At 41.7% G+C, this 14,506-nt stretch overlaps 1 protein-coding gene across 1 annotated transcript; it reads left to right on the plus strand.

Annotated features, from left to right (window-relative positions):
- The first annotated feature begins 1,801 nt into the window (after positions 1-1,801).
- Positions 1,802-11,687, plus strand: LRAT (lecithin retinol acyltransferase). Its single transcript, XM_001139032.6, has 3 exons — positions 1,802-2,784; positions 2,888-3,428; positions 7,559-11,687. The coding sequence occupies exons 2-3, from the start codon at positions 2,889-2,891 to the stop codon at positions 7,709-7,711; spliced, it is 693 nt and encodes a 230-aa protein (XP_001139032.2). The 5' UTR covers positions 1,802-2,784; position 2,888; the 3' UTR covers positions 7,712-11,687.
- Positions 11,688-14,506: the final 2,819 nt, after the last annotated feature.

The following is a 14,506-nucleotide window of genomic DNA, read 5'->3' on the forward strand; positions in this document are numbered from 1 at the left end:
TCATTTAATGGCATAACGTTCTGGCTTAAAAAATTGGAATTTATCAGAGGCAAAAATATCCTTCAAGAAACTATGGACACTCCGCGCCCTATTCATTTCCATGGCAGCAGAGTATCTGCATCTTGAGCCACCTATACAGATTCATGCCTCGTATCGCTCTCACCTCCTTTCTTTTTGAAGTAAAGCCCTTTCCCAAGAAGGCGGCCAGAAAGTGGACCCCACCGGGGGAAAAAGAAAAATGAAACGCAAATCAGCTTGGCACTGCTTGCGTCTTCCAAAATGCGGTGGGACAAGGCTATTGAGTCTATAGCTAATTCTTTCATGTATATAAAATGTATACATATGTATTTATTTTTATATATATAAAAGAATTCATATATATGTATATAGCTATGTGGAGCCCTGAAGCAATTCTCCATGCTTTTGTCTCCCTCAAGTTCCCCAGGTGGAGGCAGTCATAAGCATTATAAGCCGCCTTAGTGACCACCAGGGACGGAAACCGTTAATTATCACGTTTCCTTTCATCTCCAGGGGCCCTTTGGCCCGTGACACAAGAGGCTTCGGTATTGGCGCTTTCCCAGAACTGGCCCAGAGGAGCCAGTTCAGAGTCTGACGTCGGGTCTGCATTGAACGTACACACCGAGGTCTATCAGACTCCCCCGATTTTAGCGAAGGGTGCTGACTGCTGTGCTGCTAGAGGCTAGCAAGCTCCCTGTGCGCAGCTGATTAGTTTCAGCAACTCGCCACCTGGGCGCTTTTCTTTAAATTTTGGGAGTAAACTGGGAAAATAAAAAAATCTCCACGTCCACTGGCTCTCTCCCCTTCTCCAACTTCCTCTTTCGACTCGTTTGTGGGAGTTTTCTCCTCTTTGCTGGGACTATAATATGATGCGCAATCGTTTGTGAATGAACAAAAGTCACCGGCAAGCAGGGAGACGGGGACAGATCGCTGACGGCAGATTGAGGGTGGCAGCAAAGGCCCGGCCTCCAAGGATAATGGGGAGCCGTTTTCCCTCACGCCTGGTCTCTATGGCCCCCTTCGTCTTCCAGGTAAAATGAATGTTTCTTCATCCATCATCCGCAGAGTACCCTCAGGCGTGCGTAGAATCTGCTGATGAAACCTATTAGCGCCGACTGGGCAGCTTTGTGGAGCCATCCGAGGCTATCCATTGTGGCCTTTGTCTGCAGAATTTAAGCATTTACATAATGCATTAGCACGGAACTCAGCACCGGGTGGGGACATCGCGTGCCAAGCCTGGCGCGGCCAACGCTTCAGCGGCTCCCTCACCCGGCAGCTCCCTAGGACCACCCTCGAGGAGGCATTGGAGTCGGGCTGCAGGCGCACGGGCAAAGAACTTAGCATCTCATCCAAGTACTTCGCCTTCCTTGGCCGTCTCTGGGAGGTTATGCTTAAAAACATAAAAATAAAAATAAAAATAAAAATAAAGGGAGGCGGACAAAGTTTCGGTGGGTGAACTGAAGCTGGCTCCATGTGACCCTGAAGCCGGAGAAATAAACTTAACATGAATCTTGCTTTCCTGGCGGGCGTTGGGACCTCGCCGTTTTTCATGCCAACCGTTGGAAGCTTCGTACTCAACGGCCACAGGTGCCTAGGAGCGCAGAGAGGCCTCGGGTTCAAATCACCGGCGCGCAGGGCCTGGACTCGCGGGTAGCGACCCCCCCAACCCCCCCCCCCCCCCCGCCCTACACACACACCCTCGCGCCGGCTGAAAGCATGGGGGATTCAGGGCATTTGAAAAAAGAGGGGCTGGGCGCGGTGGCTCACGCCTGTAATCCCAGCGCTTTGGGAGGTCCAGAAGGGCGGATCACTTGAGGTCAGGAGTTCGAGACCAGCCTGGCCAACACCAGCCTGACCAACATGGTGAAACCCCGTGTCTACTAAAAATAGAAAAATTAGCCAGGCGTGGTGCCTGTAATATCAGCTACTTGGGAGGCTGAGGCACGAGAATCGCTTGAACCTGGGAGGCGGAGGTTGCAGTGAGCCCAGATCGCGCCACCGCCCTCCTGCTCTGGGTGATAGAGCAAGGCACTGTCTCAAAACAAAACAAAACAAAACGAAAGATTCGGTCAGGAAAGAATCTGCAGGCATTCGAGGCGCTCGCACTTTGCAAAGTAAATGCAATCTCTTTATTAAGCCGAAGTCCCTCATATCTATCCTTTTAGAGGAAGGTGGTCCAACTCAGAAATCTCGCCCAAGAGGACTTTCCACCGAAGACTACCGCGAAGTGCCAGGAACTCGCCCCAGTCCCGACAGGTGGAGGACCTTTCGTGCCGCCACACCTTGGGACTCTACCTCCCTAAATAGGCCACTTAAAAGCCAGTAGTGCAACCGGGATCCCGCGGCGATAAAGAATCACTGTGCAGAACCCTGGAGCTGGGAGTCGGCCCGCCCCCCTCCCAAAGAAACCGGGATCCCGCGTCCTCCCCGCCGCTAGCGCAGCGCGCCGGCGGCGCCCAATCAGTGAGCTTTCCGGGTCTGTGACGGCCTTCGGCTCCGCCCCCTCGACGGCCATAAAAAGTCGCAGCGAAGCCTGCACCTCTGAGCACCGCGCGCGGCCCTGCCCCCGGCACGGCCCCCAGGTGCGCTCCTTCTCCGGCTGCTTGTAGCACTGGTCTCACTGTCCCCGCCGTCAGCCACCGGTTCCTTATCCGTCTCATTCCCCATTGTGGCTTGGCTGAGCCGGTCGCCAGGCCTCGCTGTCCTCCTTTGCCTTCCTCTCTCCTCAGCGGCCGTACTTTGCGCCGTACCTCACCTGGCCTGCAGGTGAGCAGCAGCGCAGCACCCCTGTCCGGCGAGCTTAACTTGCCCAGCCCGGCCCCTGCCGGAGTGGCACCGGCACCTCTCCAAGACGCCCTCTTCCCTGCAGGATGAAGAACCCCATGCTGGAGGTGGTGTCTTTACTACTGGAGAAGCTGCTCCTCATCTCCAACTTCACGCTCTTTAGTTCGGGCGCCGCGGGCGAAGACAAAGGGAGGAACAGTTTTTATGAAACCAGCTCTTTCCACCGAGGCGACGTGCTGGAGGTGCCCCGGACCCACCTGACCCACTATGGCATCTACCTAGGAGACAACCGTGTTGCCCACATGATGCCCGACATCCTGTTGGCCCTGACAGACGACATGGGGCGCACGCAGAAGGTGGTCTCCAACAAGCGTCTCATCCTGGGCGTTATTGTCAAAGTGGCCAGCATCCGCGTGGACACAGTGGAGGACTTCGCCTACGGAGCTAACATCCTGGTCAATCACCTGGACGAGTCCCTCCAGAAGAAGGCACTGCTCAACGAGGAGGTGGCGCGGAGGGCTGAGAAGCTGCTGGGCTTTACCCCCTACAGCCTGCTGTGGAACAACTGCGAGCACTTCGTGACCTACTGCAGATATGGCACCCCGATCAGTCCCCAGTCCGACAAGGTATGATGTGTGACTCCCAGGGGAAGTGGGCTCCGCGGAGATGCCCCCTCCCATCCCTGACCTTTTCTCTTCACCGCGAGTAGGGATCTAATTCCTGGACACCTCCCCCACCACTTCCATACCATCCTTTTTCTTTTTCTTTTTCTTTTCTTTTCTTTTCTTTTTTTTTTTTTTTTTGAGACGGAGTCTCGCTCTGTAGCCCAGGCTGGAGTGCAGTGGCGCGATCTCCACTCACTGCAAACTCCGCCTCCAGAGTTCACGCCATTCTCCTGCCTCAGCCTCCTGAGTAGCTGGGACTACAGGCACCCGCCACCACGCCTGGCTAATTTATTTTTGTATTTTTAGTAGAGATGGGGTTTCACCGTATTAGCAAGGATGGTCCCGATCTCCTGACCTCGTGATCCTCCCGCCTCAGCATCCCAAAGTGCTGGGATTACAGGCGTGAGCCACCGTGCCCGGCCTTCCATAACATTCTTAAAGTTCTAGATTAAGTAAGGAAAGTGCTGGTGTTCCTAAGGTAGGCTAAGTAAATAAGCAAATGGCAACGTGCGTTGCAGGATATCTCGAAATGCTTAGAGAAAGGATGTGGCAATGCAGGACCGCTTCCAGAGATTCCAGAGCTGCCCAGTATTGCTGCAGAAGTCATCAGGTGTCCACCCACAATGTAGTTCAAACGACAAAGGGCAAGTGACTGGGGGTGGGGGATACAAGGAATCGGTCACCGCTGCTTGCAACTTTAACCAAGAATTTCACTTGAAAGGAAGAGGTCCAGAGTTTATATTTAATCTATAACACTATAAACAAAGTGTGTGCCTTTAAAATAAGGAACCATGCAGTTTTCTCCCTTTGAAAGCTGCATAGAGGGATTTTTCATTGCTTGCTATAAGCTATCAAAATTCCCAGTAAGAGGGCCCCCCTGGTAGGTCCCTTATTCTTTGTGTTGGTGCTTCAGAGTTGTATTTTCCATGGTATTCTGAATTCTTTCTGGGTTGGCTTTAATCCTCATCTAGACTTCATTGTTAAGCATCCTTTACCTATTAGCCCTAAAGGTAGATTACATTGTTTATGGGTTCCCCAGAGATCAATACAATTAGTTTTCAAGAAGAGATGTTAAACATTGGAAGGTAATTTTTATGAGTATTTTGAAAAAATACTCATGATTATTAAATTAGCCACAAATCCAAAGGGAAAAATGGATTTTTATTTCCTTTTAAAACCTCTTAACTTTTAAAAATAGTTAAGATTTTAAGACTGAAACTTCACTGACAATTGGAAACTTTCTCAGCCTTCATTGCACTTGTTAAAGAAGTCATTGTTAATGTTCAGTCTTTATAATGGAAACCTGGGCAATAACATATGAGCTTTAGTGTTACTCTTCATGTTTAGATATTTTTGGGACCAGAAAAAGCTAAGTCAGTTTTTTTCATGTAACCAGTTTTTTAATTGCTCCACATCTTGGTTAATTTTTTTGACCCATTTAGGAACATCTTTCTCTATCCTCTGTGGGAGAGCATGGAAGTATTTTGCTTTTATAGATCGGTGTATGAAACTCCTTATGGATTTTATAGAGCCACAAAAGACTCAATCTAGGAATTCTTTTCCAAGTAAAATAAAAATACAGTTAGAGCACTGTGCAGCGATTCAAGAATCACAGCTCTAGTCCAGGCCTGTTTAGAAATGAACTCCACCACATTTACAAACACGGGCTCCCAAAGTGTACAAAAGGAAACATGTCAGATTTACTTAGGAACCAAGCAAATCATTTCTCTAAGGAAAAACAGTATTTCTATCAGGTAATTAGGAGTTACCCTTTCATGGAACACATATAGCGCTGCATTATATATTTCTACAGAAAAACAGTAACTAGTGCTTTTGTAAGGTAGTAAAATATTTAATCTGCATAAATAACTAGTTGGAGTAGTTTTTCATCTTTGGAAACTTTGTTAGGGTCTACAGAAGTAGAGAAGTGTTTTAATTGCTGTTGCTGCATAGCACCTCTTGTGAAACTGAGTTTTGTCTTCACTTTGAATGGTCTAACAAACAATTTGGCCACAGAGTAGATTTCCCGGGGGAAAAAAAAAAGTTTTCATCCCAAATTTCCTAATTCTACAAACTGTTTTTGAACATGCACTGAGAGAAGTAGGTCATTAATACTGAAGGAAGGACTGGTTTCTACTTCTTAGAAACATAACAAATTATTTGATTCTGGGTCTGATTGCTGAGTTCTCCATAATGCAACTAATATTAACATGAGAGTTACAAAGTTGCCTCTTACTTAAATTTGAGTTAATAAAAACTCTCAAGAACACACTACCCTAAGGAAAACACTGCAATTAGTTTGCAAATGAATGAACTGGAAAAGAACATTTACTCCTTTGTGGTAACACTCTATTTTACAAGTTTAGAAGTCATAAAATAATGGGATTTTTATAATACTGTTGACAATCAGTATTTTGTAAACTAAAAATTCCTTTGGTTAATAACTATTACTATTCCTTATGCTTTTTCTACTATGATTTTTTTTACTTTGTTAATACTGCTCTTTCATTGCCAAAAATGATTGCAAATGCCCCTTTTCATTTGTGTGGATTGAGTGCTCACAAGAGTGTTCCTACAGACTTATTGACCCCTTCTAGAAATTTCCTACTGTTGAGCACCACTAAAGATGCCTGCTGGTCTGCTGACCAAGTGAACAGGAACAGGGTATTAGACATGAGTTGCTTTTTGAGAAAAATCTGCTTTTGTGGGAAATACAGTCGAAAATGATTCTGATTGACTTAATTATAAATTATCAAGGAAAAAAATAAGGATAACTGTATTTACAACTTAGTCATTTACAAAAATATGTCTTCCATCAACCTCCTTTTCTCCCTGTCCTGAAAACTTCAATTTGATCTTTACCATCTTAAAATAGTATACTTCTCAATGCCTTGCTAGTTTATTAAAAAAGGACAAATAGTATGTCTGATAGAAAAATAGGCCAACATCTAGATAAGAGTTTCACACTTGTTTAGGTAATTGTGTAAAAGTATGGATAGAGATAACCATGCTGTCAAAGTGGTGTATTAAAACATATTGAACTTGTTCATTCTATCACTTAATAATTTGGAAACCTAGCTGCCCGGTACCATGTAAGCCACTGTAGAAAACCCTAAAAGAACATAAAATGCCATGTCTAGAAACAGAGCTTAAAATTAGTATGAATAGCAAAACCCATATAGAAATGACTGACAATCACTGCATTCTGGCATCAACGGCAATATGGTAGAGATAACTGTCAACAAATAGAGTACTAATAATAATCACTGTAATACCTTATGTTTATACAGCACGTAGAAGAATACAGAGGACTTGTGCATCAAACATCTCAGTTAATCCTCAGAACAATTTGAGTGTTCCCATTTGACTACTTGAGGTGACATAGCCAATAAGAGCTGGAGCCAGGACTCAGACATAGGCCATCATTTCTAAGTAAAATTATTTTTCTAAGGAAAACATTACACATATTAGAAGGATGCATTCCTCAGGGGTAGGGACAATATTTGTCTTTTTTTTCCAGCAGCCAGTTATGTGTCACATAATTGATCCTGAATTTAGCATATTTAGTCAGGAAATGGGATTTGACAATAAAATTAGACTTTCTATGCCTGTAGATTTTGAGACTTATAAAAAAGTTATCATTGGTATCATTAGATTTTAGAATGGCAGATTGGAGGAATTGAATCTACTTTTAATTGGCCAAATTCTATTATTTTTACTCAAGATTAGAGACACCTCTTTGCTCATCTAATTTTAAAATATGCTATTGTTATTGATAAGCAGTTTGATGTTTTAAACATTTAGTCCTGAATAACTATGTGGTTATACTTTTTATAGTTTTCTATAAATGCTGTATTTACATAGGCAACTGCCATTATTAACTTAGTTGCCTAAGGGATCATTTCTGCTACTATACGGTATAGAATCAGAACTGGACTCTTAACATTGTAAATTTTTTTGTAAGTCATAAGAAAAAGTCTAGTTCTTCTGGTAGACAGAAAATAGCTGGGAAAACTGATTTACTGTTTGATATATGTGATTCTTCTTGGGTTTAGCCACCTTTCCTAATTTTCCAATATTTTATTTTCCAGTTTTGTGAGACTGTGAAGATAATTATTCGTGATCAGAGAAGTGTTCTTGCTTCAGCAGTCTTGGGATTGGCGTCTATAGTCTGTACGGGCTTGGTATCATACACTACCCTTCCTGCAATTTTTATTCCATTCTTCCTATGGATGGCTGGCTAACTTCATACACCCATGTCAGTGTGTGTATTCTGTATGTAAATATGTTTATATTTATAGAGCATCAATCAATATAAGCATTATTGAGAAAAATGTGACCCGTAACACTGTGTTCTGGATAAAAATGTGATTAGGAATCACGCAAAGTGCTTACTGTGTAAGCCCAAGAACAAAGGCTTTCTGAATCTTCTCAGGCAGTTCAGATTTAAAGCACCATCCAAACCTTGGAAATACGACAGGTTGTGGTAGAATTCAGCAATATGAGAAAACCAGCCCCTAAAATGAAAGCCACAAGAGATTAATTGTGTTTTTTTTTTTCTCCTGTAATCCTTGTACTGTTTGGCTGAATTTGAAGATTGGAAGACTTATATTGAGACCAGTAACTTTACTGTAAATTTACTTTGTTTCATTGAAAAAACAAATTGATAAACTTATATTAAACTGGAAGAATTTTCTTTATTCAAATGAAAACATGTTTGATGACAGGTCAAAAAATAAGCTCATAATCTATTTTTTTCATGTAGTATATAAGTCAAGAATGTTTTATTGTCATTATGTGAAACCAATATTGGCAAATAGTACTTTAATGATGAAGTAAATGACCAGAAATTATAGAAATCTGTGTTTTCCTGTAAAAATAGCACTATAGTATCACTTGAACAATTTGATTTGGCTTTACTTACTAGGAAGCCTGGAATTCATTATTTTTTTCCTTTTATGTGCCACTGTGGCTACTTTAAATCACTCTGAGAGGTAAATGGATATAGGATTGAAGTTATGTGGGTATTTGGCATGTGTGTGTGAAATAAATATGTAGATAGTCACATATACACAGACTGAGAGATAAATTATTCTTGATTGCTTTATTATCATCATACTAGTGTGTTCATTATAGAGTATCTGTAGAGGTGAATGTAAAAGTAAGTCCAATCTATTTTCTTATGTCATTGAATTTGTAGTGTTAACTTGCATATATGTTATTGGATGGGTTGTCTTTTAAAGCATTTACTAATATACTCTGAAATTTTTAAAAGCCTTCAGATTTGTTTTCTAGTCACTTTTTTCCATATCATTTCTAATTATAGTTTATATCCTTAAAAGAAGGATGCCACAGTAGTATGTAAAACCCAAACAAGTAGAACCCAAGCAAATAAAATTATTTAAAATAATTTTAAAGTGGCTTAGTACTGCCAGTCATGTAAATTGATTCTGCTGAGGGTCTTATAAGAATTGAGATATAACAATGGTAAAACAAGCATTCAAGCACTTTTACAAAATTACCAAATTCTTAAAATGAAGCCACAGCTAGACTTGCATTTCAGGTATTAAAATTGCTTTCTTAACTGTCAAGAATCACAAAATAACAAATCATATTATGAGTGAATATGGGGAGGGTGGGGCCAATCAGTCAATGATAATCTGAACAAATTTTAAGAGCAGATTTTAGATTAATAATGTTTTATCACCACTAATTTGCCCACAACAAACTCAGTATTTAATTCTTCAAATTAAATATTAAATTATTTAAGTATTTTAAATAATTAAAACATTAAATGGCAACACCATAGAATATAGGTGTTCTCTGGACCTATTCCAACCACTTAAAATTATCTTAAGTGTGCATACATAAAAGCAACCACTATGAGAACTACCGTGTTAGTGGTTTTTCACTTACTGTATATTACCCTTGTAGGAATAGTTTAAGGAAATTCATTTCTTAAAAATATAGTGTCCTCAAATAATTAATTTTTTTGCAAACTTTAGTTATTACAGGCAGCAAAAACCACTGTCTGAAACTAAATCTGTGTTCAAAGATGAAGACCCCTCATTAAAAGCCAAGGACGTTCTTAAGATTGGAACTGACATAATTAGTCTTGACTTACTTCATTAAAGCAAGATTCAATTCCTTGTTCATTTGAGTGTTCATTATATGCCAGGCATCGACCAGTTGCCATTTTATGGTCCAGAATTAATATTATTATTCGTAAACTAGCTATAATAGAGTATATACAGTGCTGTGGGAACACAGGGGAAGAAGCAATTAAATCTGCTAGAAGGGTAAGAGAAATCTGTATGCAGGAGGCAATGCTAGCATTAAGCCAAGAAATAGTGTGAGGTGATCTTATCACACTGATGTGTTCAACTGTTTATGGGAAAAGGAAACTAGGATGGTTTTATTTGTGAAATGTTCTACAACGCTAAAACTGTTGAACTTCTTGGGAGAAAAGGAGAATCTTTGTTTTGTTGTGCTGAGTTTGATTAGTTGCTTAACAAAGTAGAAAGAAAAGCACATCTTCCTGATCACAGTTATATAAGAAACCCTGAGGCCGGGCGCGGTGGCTCAAGCCTGTAACCCCAGCACTTTGGGAGGCCAAGGAGGGAGGATCACGAGGTCAGGAGATCGAGACCATCCTGGCTAACACGGTGAAACCCCATCTCTACTAAAAATACAAAATTAGCTGGGCGTGGTGGCCGGCGCCTGTAGTCCCAGCTACTCATGAGGTTGAGGCAGGAGAATGGCGTGAACCGAGGAGGCGGAGCTTGCAGTGAGTGGAAATTGCGCCACTGCACTCCAGCCTGGGCAACAGAGTGAGACTCCACCTCAAAAAAAGAAGAAGAAACCCTGAGCCATTAATGTGTCTCGTAACTTGAGGAAGTTCATGAATTTCTCTGGGCTTCATCCATTAAGATTCATCCTTATGCTCCTGCAAGTTTCTTATATTTATGTATTTCTATTCTGATTTCTGAAATGATAACCTAGTAGTGTCTGATGAAGTTTTTTCATGCTTATTTTATTCTTTGTCACAGACGAAGGAAGAATAGGACTAATTGGGGCTAAGATGAATTAATGTAAGTGTCAGATACTAGGCAGGTGTTAGGGATGAAATGATGAATGAGGCATGGACCTGTTCCTCAGAGTTTATGGCCCAGTAGACATAATTGTATTAGGACTTTCTGCAGTTGACATTTGCATAAAGCTGACTGACTGAAGGAACAGAAAGTGAGATGGTTGATTTTAACAGATATGACCAAATTTATACAAACCATGTACCAACACTTGAAAGATGGGTGGATATTTTCCAGGAAACAGATTTTGGGCAGGACATTCCATGCACTGGAAATAGCATGAACAAATGCATGAAAATTGCCTACAACATGCCTGGCACATAGCTGTGAGGTACCCTATGAGTTGTTGACTTGAAAACATGGAACTGCACAGGGCATTCAGGCAAGTGCAAGTGGTTCAGGGGCCAGCGCAGAGCAGAGTGCTGAGTAAAGATGTCAGAAAAGGAAAGCAATGGTCTGGTACAAGTCTTGTGTAGAACAAGAAGTTTAGACTTTTGAACAGGCAATCGAGATTTGGGGTTCAGAAAGATAAATCCCAAAAGTATGGAGGACAAAGGAACTCATTTTAAAGGACTAGCTAAGATGCTCAATCTCCAAAAAAAAAAAGGATCTGTATTCGTGAGAGTAGAGAGAAAGGTTGTTTAGGAAGAGTCAACAGACTTTAGCAAAATCCTTTTATTTGATTCATGCATAACTCCTGATGGAGTGTCAAGGAAGACTCATTCACTTTTCTTTCCTGCCAGAAAGTTGGTTCTTGCAAAATAGATTAACTTGATGACTATGTGTATATTGGATACTCCTAATTTTAGCTCTGTTAGATATGTTTCTTTCTAAGGACAAGCAACTATGTATAGACTTGTTGTTTAAATTTTTTTTTCAGTATATATATGTTTCTTGTTTTTCTGTTTTTCTACTTCATACTGTTAATGTCAAATATCAAAAATGTTTTCCAGCAATATCAAGTTATGGCAATGGCAAAAGTCCTTGTTGTAGATGAGAAGCATATAAGAAATGGTTGCCAATCTTTGTTTTGTATGATCTATTTAGAGTTTTAACCAACCTAGATCTGTCAGCTAAGCTAATTTTATATTTGGTATACATGCATGTCAAATAAAGTTAATTTTACATACTATTCTCTCTTGTCTTTAAATTTTAAATACATAAATGTAGATCACAAACTTTTTTTTTCAGCATGGCAGCCTGAAGAATTTTGCCTTTCCAATCTTCCTTTACAGATTACCAAACATAGTTTTATGCATTTGAAGTTAAAACTTTATGTGGATCTGTCTTCAGACTGATAATATCTATGTTATCCATATCTTGAAGGCTACCTTGATTGTGTAGGAATAGGTTCTGTGTAATATTAAATAACATATCCCTTCTCCATTGCACAAAATTAAGTAACAATGACAACAAATAATTAGTCATAATATGAACTCTATACAGTTGACCCTTGGGCAAAACAAGTTTTGTTTGTTTTTGTTTTTGAGACAGGGTCTCTCTTTGTCTTACAGGCTGCAGTGTAGGGACACAATCCTAGCTCACTGTAATCTCAAACTCCTGGTCTCAAGCGTTCCTCCTGCCTCAGCCTCCTAAGTAGCTGGGACTACAGGTGCATGCCACAATGCCCAGCTAATTTTCAATTTTTTCGCAGAGATGGAGTCTTGCTATGTTGCCTGGGCTGGTCTTGAACTCCTGGCTTTACTTGACCCTCCCACCTAAGCCTCCAAAAGCACTAGGATTATGGGTGTGAGCCACCAGGCCCAGCGACAACATGGGTTTTAACTGGGTGGGTCCATTTACGTGCAAAATTTTTCAACCAAATGTGGACAGAAAACCAAGTATTCCTAGGATCTGAAACCTGCTTATATAGGGAGGGCCAACTTCTGTATATGTGGGTTCCAGTTCCTGCAGGGCTGACTGCCAGACTTGACTATGCGTGGATTTGGGTGTACATGGGGGTCCTGGGCCAATCCTCTGAAGATATTGAGGGAACACTGTAACCAGATTTATGGGTGAGGAGGTGATGGGATGTGAGTAGAAGCAAATTCCAGGGCCAGTCTTGAAATGCATTCATAGCAGTGCCAAGGACCATAGAGGTTACTGAGCTTAATGCTTAGCCATCCAATGACATTTAAAGATGTGGAAAATCAGGCTCCTAGGGGTTGAGGTGCTTCAGAGAAAGACCCAGAACTTTGCTCCAGATTTCATTCCATTATACCTCCCTGAGGTATAATGGCTCCCTGAGGTCTCCCAGGGATTAGAAAAACTTTTCTCCAATGAATGTATTTATTTCTTGCACACCTTCTATGTACTTTAAGCAGGATCACACAAGAATAAACTGGTTAGAATCTTAGTCCTGGAATTGCTCAGACTAATGTAAACGAATGGCAAGATTTTAAAATAATGGTAGGCTTGTACAAGTGTCAGAAGAGCAGATATGAAACCTTTACCTGTCTGATGGGGACCAATAAAGGAGAGGGGTGTCACGTCACAGAAGTCTTCATTAATACCTTAACTGACCTGTAAAGAATATGAACACTTAAGGTGAAAAAGACCTCCTTTTTCCAGGCCTTTCAGGCACAGGGAGGAGCAACTATTACACAAAGGGGTGGAGTCAGGAGAACCCATATCACAGTTGGGTTACAACAGGGCGTTAAGAACAATCACTTGAGATTATATTGTTGCTGTGAGAGAAAGGTGCCAGTCCTGCCACAAAGAACTCACCACTCCTTTGGAGAAGAACAAGTCTGACTCAGATGCTGCTGCAGACAGGAGGCAAGTTCACGGAAGACTTTGCATTGTGAAAGTTTGGAGAGGAAAGAAAGCATTTCCCAAACTTTGCAACTGGGTCCCGTGAGTATTAGGAGCATGTGATTTTCTGAAACACATGAAGAAGAGGTGTGCAGTTAGTTTGTGAGGAAAAGAAACACTTTTTTTTTTTTTTTGGATGGGGTTTCATTTAAGGTTACAAGGAGAAGTGGAAAGTACAGAAATCACTTCAGTGCTCAGCAGATGAATAGTCACTGCTCCCTGCTCAGCTCACAACTGTTCCTGCATCCTCAAACAACTCTAGTGATATCTTCTTCTCGAGTCTGGATTCTGGTGCTGCTATTTGCTCCCACTTAGCTTATGATGGCTACTCGCGTGGCGGCCCACCTACTGCCACTAACTCACACTGCACCATTGTTTCTGCTGCCTTGTGGTTTTCATTACACTTCTACCCTGTTACTTTTAGCTTCTGCTCCACTGTACGTGGTCACTGTCTTTCATTTAAAATTGCAAAGGGATCTAACCAAGCTGACCGGTCACTATGCAATATTTGTGGTCACAGTCAACAGTTCTCTAGCCAGGCTACTGAATGGACCATTGATTCCCCTGATGGCCTTTAGGTCTGGTACCTTCAGATCAGGTGACATCCTTAGGCTAATCACTTGTTGCCAAATTGCACGACCATGTGTTCCCAGGCATGGAGATCTACTCTTATTCTTAAGGAGCTACTCATAACTGATATCACTTGGAGGATGGCTGTCTGCTTTAGTTTAAATGGGAGACCTATATCTAATGATCACTTTAGAGAGCTTATTCTGTAGCAATATAGAGAATGGATTGGACGAGGAGAAGTAAATTAAAGAATATGAAGTCTATTACCAAGACGCAGAAGAGAAATGATGAAGACAAGATGAAGTCAGTGTCAGTGGAGATGGAGGGGAGAGAATGGATTGATTTGAGGGGTGTGAAAGATGGAGAGTGTTTCATATAGGGTCCAAAGGAAACAAAAACCATTCTAGGTACTGTCTAGTGGTGTGTGTGCGTAAGAGATACCGTGGCTTCTCCTTTCCTTTCCTCTCACCCTCCAATCTCCTGTGAGGACTTCACATTGGGCAGCTAATGCAGAAACCAGCTAACAGGAGAGCCTGAAAAACAGCCTGCTGAGCAAGGCAACAATGT

Source organism: Pan troglodytes, chromosome 3 (genome assembly GCF_028858775.2).
Source record: "Pan troglodytes isolate AG18354 chromosome 3, NHGRI_mPanTro3-v2.0_pri, whole genome shotgun sequence".
In the NCBI taxonomy this organism is placed as follows: Eukaryota; Metazoa; Chordata; class Mammalia; order Primates; family Hominidae; genus Pan; species Pan troglodytes.